The sequence below is a fragment of the Oryzias latipes genome, chromosome 7 (genome assembly GCF_002234675.1).
Source record: "Oryzias latipes chromosome 7, ASM223467v1".
Classification (NCBI taxonomy): Eukaryota; Metazoa; Chordata; class Actinopteri; order Beloniformes; family Adrianichthyidae; genus Oryzias; species Oryzias latipes.
Genome location: NC_019865.2, coordinates 31,219,944 through 31,236,213, shown reverse-complemented (window position 1 = coordinate 31,236,213; position 16,270 = coordinate 31,219,944). Strand labels below are relative to the sequence as shown.

Below are 16,270 nucleotides of genomic sequence, written 5' to 3'. Positions count from 1 at the left end.
AAGTTGCAGCTAATGAAGAGCATTTTTTTTATTTAATTGAGTGAAGACACTTTATTAGACCCTTAATCACCACCTTTCCTGCAGACGAGGTTAAGTGTAGAATCTCTTCTTTCCTGTTCTTCAGCAAAGAGATGACATGCTCATCTAAACAGGGAGAACACTGTAAAAAATCATATTGATGTTATTCTAAAAACCTATCAAACAATCCTCATGACCATGATTTCCATCCGTTCATCTGCAGCCACATCCTCACAGATCCCAGCCTAGACACAGCATAGCAGGCCTTTGCTTAAGAACAAACCACTTTCATCCTGCAGATCTTTCACATCTTGCAGATGGACAGTCAACAAGAAATCTGCTTTGATCTGTCCCGGGGAGAACTGGAGAACATTCAGGGTTCTGGTTCTGGCTCTGCCTATCAATCCATTTCCATTCCTCCCTGATCAGCATAAAATTCTGTTTACAGGATCACAAACTGACAGGCGGACCTAATATTAATAATCTGATTATCAACAAAACTGTCAAACGGGTGTCAGCAGACTACCTTTGGAGTTCCTGTGATTGTTGATGCAGTTCTCTTTAATGGAAACGGTAAAAGATTTGGTTAAAACTCCACAACCACAATCTGCAGCTGAACCCAACACAAACAAAGATGTGTTCTGTGGTCTCCGAGGGAGGTTAGCACTCTGCATCAACCTTCTGCATCTTTCACCAGATGGTGAACCAGGCTGACTGTGTCACGTCCCTACTAACAGACGAGTCTGCCCTTATATCTGTATGTCCTGCAGAACAGAGACTTGATCTGCGGAGAACCATCAGGACTGTTAAAGACCCACTCCAAAGAAAATGCTGTTTTTGGTGTTTTTAACATGTCCGTGTGACATTTCTCTGAGGATGGACGACATGCATCAAGACAATTAAGCTTAAAACTGTTTCTGTGAGTATGTTGTGAATCAGGAGCAAGTAAAAATGTCATTGGAAAAAGAGCTTATTTGTTAGGTAGAAAATACGCTGGGCGGACTACAAGCTCCATGCTCCGCTCCATCCTGCTATATCCACGTGCAGACAGATCCACGGACGTCTTTTGATTAGCTTAGATTTTGACAGAAAGTCTGCTGGGAAGTTGCTCCAAACATCCTAAAGAACCATGCGTCAGATTTGCCGTGGATGCTGGCTGCTTCAGAACTTCTGTGTTTTCGGGTAAAGACACACCCTAATCTTTGCTGGGAGATCCAGGAGATGTCTTTGTGCTCTGGTCATGATGTTTGAGCTGTGGGATAAAACTCTTTCACACTACTGCTGCACCTTCAGACCTGGACTGCTGGTTCCTGTCCTCCAAGTCCCCCACAGATCAACATGATTTATTCATACTCCGTAATTCTTTACGTCAAGTGACCATACTGATAAGTATGGAGGTGGATCTCAGAAGACCAGTATGCTAATCTGGGTTTTCGTCTATTCATCCACTTACAAAAGCATAAACATTAAACTATAGCTATACAAGTACAACTTAAAACAACAAGTTTTATTTAGAAATATCTTCACATATAAGTACAAGTCAGATCTACAGCAGATGACTTGTTGATCCTGTCCTCGGCTGACCTCCTCCGGAGTCTCCTGTTTTTCACATGAGCTGGTTGGAGCCAGGCAGCAGGTCAGGTTTGAGTCCGCCTCCACGTTGGCCCGGAAGAGGGCTTTCATCCCCACCCTGCAGCCCCCCGGTCATGGAGCCCAGTGTGCCGTAGCTGCCGCCGTACGTCTCCATTTGAGCTGCGACGCTGAGAGCCGGCCGGTCCAGCTGCGGGGTCTGAGTCAGTGCAGAGGGGGAAAGGGAGAGCGGGGTGGCGCTGTTGTCACCAAGACTCTGCATTGTCACAGAAGACTGGGATCAAAAAGAGAAGTGGGCTGGTGACAAATGTACTGGTAAAATGACAGCGAATGCATTCAGCTGCAGTTTTGATCCATGTTAAAGTAAACAAAGATTCACTACAAGTTTATATTTGAAGCTTCTCCTAAAACTGGAATTGTTCAATAACAACACAGCAGATTGTGAGTGCCACCACAGTTTTGGAAAAAGGAGGAAAATAAACCACATCAGGTCATGTTTTACCACAGACGGCAAAGCTTGGATGTAATCCACATTCTGATGTTATTAAAGACCAAATTCAAAGGCAATCAGGTTTTGTTGTGTTTTTTAACACGTTCTTGTGGCATTTCTCTGACGGGGGAGGACATCTATGAAGAAAACTTCATTTGTGAGTATTTTCTTCAAATCGTGATGGATCAGGAGCAGGAATCTGGATCAAAACTGTTCAACTGGATAGCTCCAATATAACTCGCTGTTTTTGTTTCACCGCTATCATTAGGTTGGCGGTGTGAGAGGCTGTTTAACAGATGGATGACGGGAAGTGAGGGCGGAATTACTCTGCTTTAACAATTTTGGCCACAACAATTTCTAATGAACTGCTGCTGCTCTGCAGAAACTATGCCCTTTAAAACGACAGAGGTTCTTCAATTTTGGCTAAAATGGCACAATCACAATTAGAAGACCACGGGGAACACTTTGAATATAGATCAAAAGACTACTGGAGTGGAACTTTAAGTGCAATGGACCTCTGCACGTTAACTGAGAAAAACAATTTCTAATTTTTTCTCAAGAGACAGCATAAACTTTTTTGCATTCCATGTTTTTTTTTCAAATCACAATAATGTTTCAAAAATTCTAAATTTTCTCTGATTCTTCTACAAGAAAAATAAACCTGCTTGGTTTTTTTTATGTTTGAACAGTGAAGGCACAAGTAAACGTTAAATTGGGTTAGAAACAATGAAATGTGAGTTTTAAAAAGGTCCAGCATTTGATTAGGAACAAAAGTGAACACCGGAAGGGTTTCATCTCACATTGCCCACAGAGACCAGGCTGCCGGCCACCGGCTTCTTCTTCCTGGCCATGCTGGGATTCCAGTGACACACCAAGCTGTCGTTCTGCACGCTGTAGTTCTTATGGCCCACCAGCCAATAGGTGTTCATTTTGCCTTTACCCTGGCAGGAAGGTGGAGTATGTTATTCCGAACAAAGACACAACAACCCGTCTATCTGCCAGAGACATTTGAATGAAAATATGACGCTGTTCAAAACAGAAAATCTGTCCTGATTTGATTTGCTAATACAGTCAATAAACACCTAGGCAAGTACAAACAGTGGTGTCTGTCAAAAGCTGGTGGTGTGGGACCCAGAATGCAGGAGAGTGGGCTAGTCTAAGATGTAAAGAGGCTGGTCGGGCCCCTGCCCTCGGGGGGGTCCGGCGGGGCTGGATGGGCTCCCCATCTGCACCTGGGGCTGGCATCACTCCTTCCCTGGCTCTGGGACGGGGCAGGGCAACCCTCTTGGGGCCCCCTGTTGCTCTGGGTGACACCTACCATGCCTCCGGGGTCTGGGGGTGGCGGGGGGATGGGCTTGTTTTTCTTTTTCCGGAGGGGGCTGCCTGGGAGGGTCCACTGTCGGTACCGGACCTTGGAGGTTTGGCGGGTTGGGGTCTCCACTGAGGCAATCAGCGGTCGCCCCAGCTGGTTGGCTGCCTCGGTCCCACCGAACCTGACCACAGTTCTTCCAGGGGCGTCGCCTGGGAGCGGGGCCTGGGCTTGCTCTGGGGGGGCTTTCCTGGCTCTGCTATCTCTGTTGGGGTGTTGGGCCTGGGGGGTGGACACTTCTGGGGATGGGAAGCCCAGGCTGAGGAGGTCTGGGCCCAATGCTGGGGGGGGGGGCGTTTCCCCACCAGTGTAAGTCGGGGACAGCTGGTAGACCGAGGGTACCTGAGTTCTCTGGCAAGACTAAGAGTCGGGGATCACATTAGATCTGAACCTGGGGGTGTCCGTGTCCCTGTGGTGGGGGTTCTGGTCCTTGCCCTCGTGCGCCGGCCTTCTCCAAATTTTCAACTAGGGGTGAGGCCATAGTTGAAAATATAGGCCCCGCCCTTCCAGACTTGTATGACATGTAAACCTCACTGCAATGATTATAAACATCCAAAACCTTGTTGCTTTATTGTGCTTCATGGTTTTATCCCCACCCCCTTATATAATTACCCTCCTACACCCCCCCTCACACATCCCTCTCTCTTCTTCCCTCCTTCTCTTTTCCTTCCGGTCCAACAAAAATATGTTACAAATATGATTACAATGATTAAGTTTGGCCTCGATTACAAAAGGGGTTTATTCAGACGTACCTCTGGTTTGTCTGAAGATTCATAACCCATGTTGTTAAAATAAAATATGTCCAACACAAGAGGCCTTCAGCTCTCATCTGTTTGACAGGACAAGTTAAAAAAAAAAAGATGTAAAGAGGCTCTCTGCTCCTTAGCAGGCCCTCAGATGAAGAACATGACTCTCTGAAACAACATTTATTCCACAATTCTGAGACGGTGAGTGGAGCGGAGTGCAATCTAAAGAAAATTGATGGTGAAAACTGAACATAGGGGGTCTGCAGAGAACCTGAAAGCAGCAACAGAGCAGTGACTCAACATGGTGCCACAAACGCTTTAGGTTTTCCAGACGAACTTTGAAAAACGTTTTTTTACTGAAGATTTTGAACTAGTTATTCCAAGGTTATTTTGAAAGTGTGTGTAAAAACTGAAACAAAGTCCTCATGAGTGTGTTTAGAATATTTACCTTGACCTCAATCTCACCACGCAGCTGCAGTTCGTAGGCATTGTCTTTGATCAGAGCCAAATACGTCTCTGAGCTGGTGTGGATTTTCTGAGCTGGGACAAAAAACAAAACTCTGTTAGTGCAGTTAAAATGAAAAGATTTGCTTTGGACAGATCCTAAAATCCTCTTTTTGAGCGCTGCTTTGGTCCTCATTGGACACATCATGGAGATCTTCAGTTGTCTCTGTGGCAAACAAAAACTGCCACCTTCTTCCAAAATACCAAACATTGAATAATTTTAGATCACATGTTTATAATAATAAGCTGAAGGTTCAGATCCCTACATTTTAATCACTTCATCTATTAATCAAACCATTTGGTGCAGAGCCGGGGTCAGCAACCTGTGGCTCCGGAGCTGCATGCAGCTCTTTTATCCTTGTGCTGCAGCTCTGCGTGAACGCGCGGAGGGGGCGTGTCTGCAGCTGTAAACGTGGACCAGAGCCTGTTATGGGATGGAAAGTTCATCTAAAAGACAGTCAGTGGTAATCTCATGGGGGGCACATGAGCGCCCAAGCTGTAGGTGATGTGAACAGGTAGAGAGGAAAAGCAGGTAGAGAGGCAGGGGGGAGGAGCTTAGACTCACCCCTTATGATTCCAGACCCCGCAACAAACTTCCTAATAAAAAAGAGTTGTCATCAATAAAATGAGTATACTTTATTGGGTTTACTGGATTTTATGAAGAGTTAAAGAAAATAAAAGTGGATTTGTTTCCATAATCTTACTGATCTCAACTCTGGGTGTTTGACAGACAGAAAAGTCTCTTCAAGGTTGGACAAAAAATGGACAAAAGATCAAAGGAAACAGAAGCGTCCAGTTTAAAAAGAAGAAAAACACTCCAAGGATAAAGGAATGCAGGCGGGGTCCAAAATTAACGCTCGCTAATGGCCAAATAAGACTAAATTTACTGTTGGAGGAGTGAAATTTGGAGCAACATTTGGCTAATGAAGGTTTGCACTTCATTAGACAAGTTTCGTTGATTATCTTATTGGTGGATTTCGTCTAAGCTTCTGTGACCCACAACAAAATGGCGGTAACCCCCCAGCATTGCACACTTTCTTTTTAAGACGTTTAGTATTTCAGATTCTTTATTCTTCAATACATTCACACATTTCTTTGAGTTTAAATATACATGTATTCTCTGCTTTCAGTTTTTATTGGTAGCACAGACATGTGTGTATATAGTTTAGTTGACTCATTTTGGTTTGTTTAATTAATGTCACCTGTTTTTAGTTGCCAGTGCTGATGGTGCTACTGGTCCCTACGGGTGTGGCTGAGGTTCTGCTCCTGGAGCTGTGAGGCCTGGCAAAAGAGGAAGTCATCACAGCCTGTAACCCTTGAGCTATCCTAGGCACTTTACCATTGGGAGTTGGGTCATCTAGACCCACTAGACAGTGCTCTGAACCTTTTTTCTTCAATGATTTGTGATCTTCACTGGTGTCCATGGATTACATGAAATCTTTCCACCTTTATCCACCTTTGTCTTGGTAGGGAGAACACGTCAATGGTCATCTTGCCCCCATAGGATAGCACAAGGGTTAAATGCTCCAGTCAGGCAATTGGGCAGGCACCATCCACAGAAGCCTCCAAGGGGAGAAACTAATGGACTTATTTAATGTTTATTTGTTTGCTTCTGTTAGTTCTTATTCATTTTGTTCTAATTTTGATGTTTTTTTCTTTCCCAGTTTGTAAATTATTTACATTTTTTTGAGAAAAATTAAACTTTAATCTTTTGATAAATTTTCTGTTGTCCTTTGGCCGCTCGATCCCTCACAGCTTCTCTGCCGCTCCACATACAATCAATGCTTCAGCTGCAATCTACACGATCCTTTGTGTTTTTATGTTCAGTTTGATGTGACACTGATGCACAAACACAGAAGAATATGTCCTTTAGTTTCCATTGATGAAATGACAGGAAGTAATTCATTTATAATTGCTGTCAGTTTTGTATTCAGCTCAAGAAAAAAAAAAGAAATGTGGTAGTTTTTACCAGAACCAGCCAACTTTCAAAAAGGAAACACAAACTGATGCGTCTTAAGTGTGAACTAACTACATACCATATGTTAATTGTGAATTCAACTATACAAGGGCTGCACGGTGGCGCAGTGGTTAGCGCTCTTGCCTCACAGCAAGAAGGCCCCTGGTTCAAGTCCCAGCTGGGGGACATGAAAAACAACATCAACGGGGGACCTTTCTGTGTGGAGTTTGCATGTTCTCCCCGTGTATGCGTGGGTTTTCTCCGGGATCTCCGGCTTCCTCCCAAAAACATGCTTCATAGGTTGATTGGCAACTCTAAATTGTCCGTGAGTGTGAGAGTGAATGGATGTGTGATTGAGGATATTCCACCCTGCGACAGACTGGCGACCAGTCCAGGGCATCCCTTGCCTACGCCCAAGTGGCTGGGATAGGCTCCAGCAGCCCCGTGACCCCGAAAGGGAATAAAACGGTTAAGAAGATGACTGAATGAACTATACAAGTATGTTTTACAACAAAATATCATTTATTTTACTTTATTATTACTTTATTATTAAACATGAGTGTGTTTTACTTATGTTTAATAATTAAAATAAATGATATTTTGTTTCGCCCAGGGCGTCAAACTAGTCAGGACCGCCTCTTAATACGGTATACTGTATGTGGAATGAGGTTGAAGGAGAAGTGAATAACGAGTGAAAACTTTAAAAACAAGGGAAATGAAGCCATTCACTGGAAACAGCAGGTTTCCAAAGGGTGTTGAGGCTCCCTGTGTTTTCATTTCTGTGGGAAACAGATCCATATGGCTCTTTGAGGGGTGAAGGTGTGTGTGTGTGTGTGTGTGTGTGTGTGTGTGTGTGTGTGTGTGTGTGTGTGTGCGCGTGCGTGTATGTCATTGTGCTCTTACGCAGGCTGGTGGACTCCATCCTAGAGGCCGTGTTGACGGTGTCTCCAAATAGACAGTATCTTGGCATCTTGTAACCCACTATTCCTGCTACACAAGGGCCTGAGAGGGAGAGCAACAAACAGTAAACAGTCAGCAATCGTTCAGTTTAAAAGGCAGGCAGTAAGTAAACTGTCAGCTATCAGTCTCTTGATTGTCAGTAAACAGTGAAGCAGGGTTTGCGGAGAAGAGTTTCTCTTGTTTGTCTGAAGGTAATACTTTGCATAATGCAACGAACCAGGATCCAGTCAACCCTGCAGCTGCTTGTATTAGCAGTTCATTTGAACATTCTGCTTCCTAACAGTGAGTAACAGTAAAGGACTGCTTACAAAAAAGCAACTTAACCATCACCTCATCTTAAAATTCTGAGAGTTCACTGTCAGAAGGAAACAGACTTCTTTAAAGTAAATAATGTGCAAAAAACTTTCTTTTCATGTTTTATTTGACTTTGAAACATTAAACCTTATTTATTATTTTCACTTGAATCAACAGTTTTCTGCATTCTCTGTCTGCAGCCATTTTCACTGCAGACGGCTCATTCCTCTCACCCGTGTGGATGCCAGCTCTGAGCTGGAGCCTCTCCTTGGGCATGTGTGGGATGGTGACCTGTCTCACGGCAGCCACGAGATCCAGCGCCATCTTGGCAATCTCATCTGCGTGTTTGTCTCCGTTTCTCTCAGGCAGGCCGCTCACCACCATGTAGGCATCCCCAATTGTCTCCACCTGGTTTGAAGGTTTGATTCAGGTCAAACTGACAGTCAGGACTTGTGGTGTAAAGAGAACAGTGATTCTGGTGATTCTGGTGGTGAGAGGCAGCAGCTGCTGAATGGACACCAAAAAAGGCAGTTTTCATTGGGCACTGAGTTTGGTCTTCAGAGAGAAGCTGCAGTTTGCTTTGATAACAGCATCAGGGTTGTGACTCCAATCCAGTCTGCTCTCCAAGTTTACAAGCTGCAAAAACTGAAGCTTCATAAAGTAAGAAGACCCTTGTTTAAAAATAAAAAGGTCTACTTTTCTGTCTTGCAAGAAAATAATCTTATCAAGAGCGTTTTTCAACAGCAAAATAATCTTAGTTTGAGAAACAAGTCTTTGTGACTAGAACTGTTTAAAACAAGAATTCTTGGTAAAACCGTGTGTTTGAACCATTGGAAGATGTTTTGCCTATTTAAAGGAAATCTGCCAATAGGCTTATTTGACTCACCTGCCTTGACTCTCATAGAAACTGAAGCGCCATCCCAATTTTTACCCATGGAGTTCAATATGATGTCGGTTCACCTTTTACAGCTATTCCAGCTTCAACTCTTCTGGGAATTCTGCCCACAAGGTTGAGGAGTGTTTTTTAGGAATTTCTGACCATTCTCCCCAAAGGTCATTGGTGAGGTCACACACTCATGTTGGTGGAGAAGGCCTGGCTCTCAGTCTCTGCTTTAATTCATCCCAAAGGTGTTCTATGGGGTTCAGGTCAGGACTCTGTGCAGTTCATCCACACCAGACTCTGTCCTCCATGTCTTCATGGACCTTGGTTTGGTCACAGTCATGTTGGAAGAGGAAGGGGCCGCTCCAAACTGTTCCCACAAGGATGGGAGCATGGAATTGTCCAAAATGTTCTGGCATCCTGAAGCATTCAGACTCCTCTCCGTCAGTATACGTGGTCTACCACTTGATGGCTGAGTTGCTTCTCAATTTCTTCCATTTTGTTATGATAGAGCTGACAGGTGACTTTGGAATATTTAGGAGTGAGGAAATTTCACCATTGGATTTGTTGCACAGGTGGCGTCCTATGACAGTTCCATGTTGGAATTCACTGAGCTCCTGAGAGTGACCCATTCTTTCACAAATGTTCACAGCGCCTCCCTATTTTAGTACTTTCGTACTATTTTACACTACTTGTACTTTACTAGTGTAAAGCTGAGAAATGGGAGTCCCTCACTAAAGCTAAGATCTTTAGGAATGTTGCTTCTCCTTGGTCCGTTCAGATGGATAGTCCTCGAGAAGCCTCTGTCTACTAGACTTGAAAAGCTCCAGCATGTCCTTGATTTTGCTCATTTCTACAGCCGATTATCATCTGCAGTCATCTTTGTTTTATAAATAGTGGTTCGGTTTACTTCGTTCATAAACTCCTTGACTCCCGGACACTTGGATGTGGCAGACAGTATTTAGTGGACTGGGAGGGCTATGAATCCGGCAGATCATTGGATTCCTGAACATCGAATGCTAGATAAAACTCTTAAATCTCAGTTACACCTGGACCATCTCGACCAGCCTAGTTACCCTTCTACGAGTTGAACCTCGCAAAGAAGGATAGGATAGGTTTCCATGCAGGTTGGCTGTGGCTCCTCTGAAATGGACCCCGCCCCCTTTAGGGGTTCACCTGGGGTCTGTCACAGCCGCCTGCACTTCGTCATAAGTGCTTGTATTTTTTAAACTGTTTCTTTGTCTTCAGTGTTGGAACATTTTGTCCAGAGCTGTCATCCTGTTTCTAGTTCAGTTTAGCGATGAGGGGTTTCAAATTTTGTTGAATGTTTGGACTCTTTCCCACACTGAGGGGCAACTTTTTGTTTTCAACCTTACAAACCTACTTTCTGGTTTTGTGTGGTCATGTGAGAGCAAAAGACCAGGGGATTTACATGACTGATAAGTGCAGGAGGATCAACAGCTGACATAGATAAGCAGGATAGTCTTTCTCTCTCACCTTGTATACATCATACGACTCGATGCGGGTGTCAAAACACATGTACAGGTTGTTGAGCATCTCCACCACTTGCAAAGGAGTACAGGATGCAGAGATAGAGGTGAAACCTACAATGTCTGAGAAGAATATGGTCACCTGGAACAAAGTAAAGGGAAATGACCCCGTCAGTGACTCTGTTCTTCTTAGACCTGCTTCCACTTTTAAAGACACATTATGAACAAAGATTTTTAAATGATTTTGTCACAGAGAGTCATGTTGTTGGGTTATTGCATTTGATCGCACTTAAGTAAGATGATGAAAATATGCTTTCTTAATCTATTAAACACGTATCGTAGTAAACCAGAAACCTCAAAGCAGGGGGTTGGAGAAACCTGGTTTCCTGAAGAAGATTTTCCAAGCGAATGTTTGCACAAAATAAACTGGAACCCTCAACTTTTCAAAGAGCAAAGCACCTGGATGAAAGTAGAATGTATTCACGTGTGAGGTCAGTGATCTAGAGAAGCCATGACTGTTGTGTATTTGAAAAAACTTTCCTTTAGAAACCAGGTTACTTAGGTTGCTTTCACACTGTGAATGTTAATAAATACCCCCCCCCCCCCCCCTATTTTGTTTGTTTTGCTTCTACACACGACGGAGACAACCGAAGACTGAAGTCGACTGAACCGTCTGAAAAATCAGTAGCAGTTTGACAAATACTGAGCCCTCCAGGTGCCAGTGGTTAAAAAGAAAAAAAAATCTGACAAACCATGCGCACGGATTACTAAACCGCTCGCACAGATTCATCAATTGTGCTTGTACTGTTGGCCAATCGTACGGGCACGCACATTGCATGTGCATGTCTCTGAGCAGAGCGGCCAGACTCAGTCGTAGCTTCTGTTTGCAGGTAGGGGAGGATGCTTTGTTACAGTGGGCAAGCAACGGCGGAGGCTTCGGACCACAGTCCGTTCGGCTGCTCTGCATGAACGAGCTGCCGGACCAATAAGAACCGTGTCTCCCGGGAGATTTGTATCTCCAGTCCTGAGAAACTCTGCAAACAATCATGTGAATTTGTGTTTCCAGTCGGCTTCGGACAAAATAAAGGGTGATGGTTATTCCAGTTTAAAGTCATCCACGGTTAAATGTTGTTAGCACGTATTAACCCAGGGGTCAGCAACCAGCGGCTCCAGAGCCGCATGCGGCTCTTTCATCTCTGTGCTGTGGCTCTCTGTAGTTTAGTAAAATAACTATCATGATCTCAAGGCCCGTACACACCGGGACGAATATTCGCCAGCCGTTATTCACCATCGTTTTTCAACACGTTTTTTGTGTTCACACCCAGGCGATTTTCGCTGACTATGAGCCGAGTGAACATGCAATTTCCCTGACATTAGATGTAAAACAGAAATACTCCTGTACACAAGGTGGCGCTGCGCAACTTTACGCTTCTTAAAGTCGCTTTTCACTCAGAAGAAGAGAGCAAGTATTTACGCGCTTGTCAGAATCATAAAAAGAAAACATGAATATTTCAAGCACCAGTAGCTCTAGCTCCAGTTCCAGCGATGAAGAAATTATTGTTCTGTTGAATGATGAAAGACGCCGGAAAAGACGTCGATTTTGGGTACATCACATAGTTACGAGAAGAGAAGAACATGGGGAGTTTTATCGACTGGTACAAGAGCTGAAAATGGATCATGAGCATTTTTCGGGGTATTTTAGAATGTCCGTCAGTGAGTGCATCTTCTTCGTCTTATTTCTTCGCAGCAGTGTAGATGCTACTTGGCGTGTATCTTCTTCGCCGTGACGTATGTGTGCTCAACAAGACAGTTTTGTGTTTGAGCGCCCCCAAGATGTGCTTTACTGTAACTTCAGAGGCCCCAGACACGTGTGCAAATGCGCCGTTCTCATTGGTCGTATAGTTTTTGACGCGGTGCGTCAAACCAAAAAAACAAACCCGAGGCGTTTTTAAAAAAATGACGCTTTGACGCGTGGCGTTTTTCGCGTCGGTGTGCACACTCACATTGGTGCCCTTTGTTTAGTCACGAGGCGTTAAACGCCGGCGAATATCGTCCACGAAATTCGTCCCGGTGTGTACGGGCCTTTAGATTGTCGTGGTGCCTTTAACACCGTCAGGTAGGGCGAGCTGGCAGTAGGAAGAGAGCAGCGTGAACGCGCGGAGGGGGCATGTCTGCAACTGTGAACGCCCACCAGAGTCTGTTATGGGATGGAAAGTTCTTCTACCCTAAAACCACCCATTTCTGTGTAAAATTAATTAAAATTTGCATCAGGGCACCCCTACTTTCCTGTCACATTAATAATAAAAATAATAACCATAAGTTGCGCTGTCTGTGTGGAACACGCTGGAGGGGGGGTTGCACGGGGCGGAAAACAACAACAGGTAGAGGGGCGGGGCTTAGACTCACCAGACCCACAACAATAACAGCTGCTTCCTAACAAAAAATAGTTGTCATCCATAAAATGAAAATAATTTATTGGTTTAACTGGATTTAAAGAAAATAAATAAATAGACAGGAGTCTGTATCAAAGTGAATTTGTTTCCATCATCTTAACTCTGGTGTTTGACAGACAGAAAAGTCTATTCAAGGTTGTGGAAAATGGACAAAAGATCAAAGGAAACATCACGCTCATAAATAACTAAAATACATAATTAAATAAACATCCTGACAGCTTTTAAATCAATACAAGTATTGCCAAATGAACTATTACGATATTTCGGCGAAACGATTTTTTTCTAACACACCTACTGTTGCGCTCCCTGTGCTTTCATCTCTGTGGGAAACTGATCCGAATGGCTCTTTGAGTGGTACAGGTTTCTGGCTCCTGTATTAACCTAATCCTAACCCTTCTTCTGGGTCTGTTCTGCAATAATAAAGCACTGGCAGCACGGATTTAAAAAAAACATAAACGAACATGCACTTAGTAATAATCATGATAATAATAAAAGCCCATTTAGAAGATTATATCGCTCTATGTCAGAGCTTTGTTTACAACGGGTCGACCAATTTCTTCTTGGTGTGACGTCATCGTTAGTCGCAGGCCGTCTTTGGTGGCCTGCGACTAACGATGACACCATATAAGATTTTTTTTAAATTAGATTTTATTTTAACCACTTGCCCCTGGAAGGCTCCGTAGTTAACCCTTGTTCTATCCTAGGCACTTTAACATTGGGAGTTGGGTCATCTAGACCCACTAGACAGTGCTCTGAACCTTTTTTCTTCAATGATTTGTGATCTTCACTGGTGTCCATGGATTACATGAAATCTTTCCACCTTTATCCACCTTTGCCATGGTAGGGAGACCACGTCAACGTAAGGGTGGGGTCATCTAAGGTAGCACAAGGATTAAATGATCACTGAACAGCAAAAAAGCATGAAGACGAACATTGACCAGTCCTGCCATCATGGAGCAGCCACACCTTCTTACTCCAACACATCTGTTCAGGAGGCTCATGACTCTGTTGTGACTTTCCTCACTTTTTTCTCTCTAAATCCCTATTTTTGTGCTGGAAAAATAAAGGGATGCTGGAGCCTATCCCACTAGACCACGTCCAACACAATTTCTTTACAGACCTTCTTCCATTATGAGCCTGTTTGGCTGCCCCGTGTGTGGAAACAGGTTCTAGATTTCTGCTGTAAATTCAGGAAGCTCTAGTTCAAGAAGACCTGTTTTCCCCCACCCATCTGACAAAATAAAAATCTGTTTTTTCTTTCTAGACTTCTCCAAATCTCCACCCGTTTTAAAGCAGCCCACACCCCCTCCCCACATCAGCGAGCTTTTTCAGCTGTTTCAAACCTCTTCAATGATCCAGACGCAATTTTACCACAAACAACTTGTTTTATCTCTGATGAATATGGAACAGGACAATTATATGTAATTACGCTAACAATAGCAACAAAGGCAGCAAACGCACATGTGCAGTGGGTGCATTTGCAGATCTTGTAGACGAGACCTCCTGGTAACACAAACCCCAGCAGCATCATATGATCTGGATGTTTGGTTTATGTTAAAACAGAACTAGCACAGTCTATTATGTCACCTTGTCACCCATGTCACACGTGACCACTCACCTGCAGTAGATGACAGCATCCAAAAACATCCCATCATGATTTACATTAGGTCATGTCCCTTAAGCATGTGCAGCACATTTCTATCAAACCTCCAAAAAAATCCATCATGGCCAGTTAGTTTTCTGAGCTTTTCCTGAACTTCTTGTCTTAAATAATCTTAATGCACTTCAAAGTTACACATTAATGCAATTTTCTTCTACCCACTCCTTTTTCCAGCACTTTCTGTTTCTAATGTTTATCCAACAATTCTTTTTGTGTTTGGAAATAAATGGAAATTAATCAGTGTGTTTGTGAACAGCAAGGATAACAGAACATTTAGTTTAGCAAAGTGTCTCTAGAGCAGCTTCTTGTTGGGTTTGTCCTTTTACCTACCCTTTCATAGCTCTCTGCTTCAACGTGTTTATGCCTGCGAAGCTGCCTGGCAACTGACTTTGGCAGCATTTGGTGCAGGAGGTCTTCAGCCAGCTGCCTCTGGTGCTTTAGGTCCTCAGTCTTCTCTTTCAAAGTCTGTGCGTAGTTTTGTATCCAGTCTATCATCTGCTTGAAGGAGACCATCACTACAGGGTAGATGAGACAAGCTATGGCCAGCAGGCAGATCCTCATGCTGAGGCTTGAAGATATGGATCGAGACGTCAACCTGAGATTGGACGCCGCGCGGTCAAACAGGCACTTCTGAGTGTTCCTCAGAGTCTGAATTCCTCTGAGAGACCCAGACAGAAGCTCAGGTGTTGATCCAGATATCTGCCACAGACTGGTATCAAAGACAGAAGAACTTTTCACATTCAAGCTTGAGTTTCTACTAAGGTCAATGTGTTCCAACCAGCATTGATTGAGCTGTTCTGTCAAGACTCTGGCGAAGCTCAGGTAGCTCAGGGTGTGGGTCCACCTGCGATGAAGACTGTGGCTGGTTGTTGTGTTGTGGAAGAGCATCAGCTGGTGATTGAGCTCCGTGAACGTCACCAGAAGCCTTGCAGACAGAACATATCTCCAGTTAGAGTTCTGTTTGACCGTCACCACGGAGTGTTCCACAGTTTCCCAGACGTTAAGGAGTCTCTCTATGGCCAGAGTGAAGGCAGTGCTTCTCTTTGCTCCTGAACTGCCTCCATCAAATGAATCACTGAGAAACGCTTCCGTCCTTTTACTCATTTCCTGGCAAGATCCAGTCAACTCAGGCCTGCAAGCAAGGCCGTGGCCGTCACGCTGAGCTGCCATTTCATCACAGAGAAGGTCAAACGATGTCAAACCTTCGCCCAGCGTCTCATTGGTCATGTCTTGGGCAAACAGATGTCTCATGTTTTGAAGCTTTGTGACAATATGAAGAAGTGCTCTTGTCCTGCAAGAGGTCAGCTCGTCATAGGCTTCCTCTGTGCTGTGCAGCAAACTGAAGCTGGAGGTGAGGTCTGTGGAGACGAAGCCGAGTAACGCCAAGGAGGAGAGCAGGCAGGCCGTCAGGATCCGCTGGACAGTGCGACTGCTTCCAGACTGAGAGAACATGGAGCATCTGAAACACAGCAGTCAGAGCAATGAGCTCTGAGACAACACTGTAAAAGGTCTAGAGTCAGGGTCGAGATTATTAATGTCCAAAACACTATTTTCATAAAGTAAATAGAAACCCCCTCTTCTATTTTCTCTGCAGGGGTTCAGTTAGTATGAAACCCCTCCTCATCTGGACTAAAATTAAGACAAAAATATTTCAAAAGAGGTTAAGATAAATTAAAATGAAACTCTATGTATGAAAGCAAAGCTTCAGTTGAGTTTCTCCTCTACCTGCACAGCTCACAGTCGTCGTCAGGATCCTGGGGAGATGGAGCCACCTTCCTCCTCCTCCTCCTCCTCCTCAGGAGACTCCTCTTCAGGGAGGCAGAGGGTATGGTCCCGGCCGGGAGGCGCTGCGCCTTCAT

At 44.2% G+C, this 16,270-nt stretch overlaps 1 protein-coding gene across 1 annotated transcript; it reads right to left on the bottom strand.

The window, feature by feature from the left end:
- Nucleotides 1-1,504: 1,504 nt before the first annotated feature.
- LOC101161787 lies at nucleotides 1,505-16,270 on the bottom strand. Its single transcript, XM_004086377.4, has 8 exons — nucleotides 16,137-16,270; nucleotides 14,742-15,870; nucleotides 10,306-10,440; nucleotides 8,162-8,336; nucleotides 7,578-7,676; nucleotides 4,662-4,753; nucleotides 2,899-3,039; nucleotides 1,505-1,864 (listed from the first exon to the last, which is right to left on the bottom strand). The coding sequence occupies exons 1-8, from the start codon at nucleotides 16,268-16,270 to the stop codon at nucleotides 1,625-1,627; spliced, it is 2,145 nt and encodes a 714-aa protein (XP_004086425.1). The 3' UTR covers nucleotides 1,505-1,624.

Bases quoted from the DNA above. Each gene is read 5' to 3' on its own strand.
- LOC101161787 (XM_004086377.4), bottom strand. From the start codon at position 16,270: ATGAAGGCGCAGCGCCTCCCGGCCGGGACCATACCCTCTGCCTCCCTG. The intron at 4,754-7,577 runs GTAAGAGCACAA...TTTTTGTCCCAG, and splicing joins GATGGAGTCCACCAGCCTGC to CTCAGAAAATCCACACCAGC. The intron at 1,865-2,898 runs GTGAGATGAAAC...GTGACAATGCAG, and splicing joins GCCTGGTCTCTGTGGGCAAT to AGTCTTGGTGACAACAGCGC.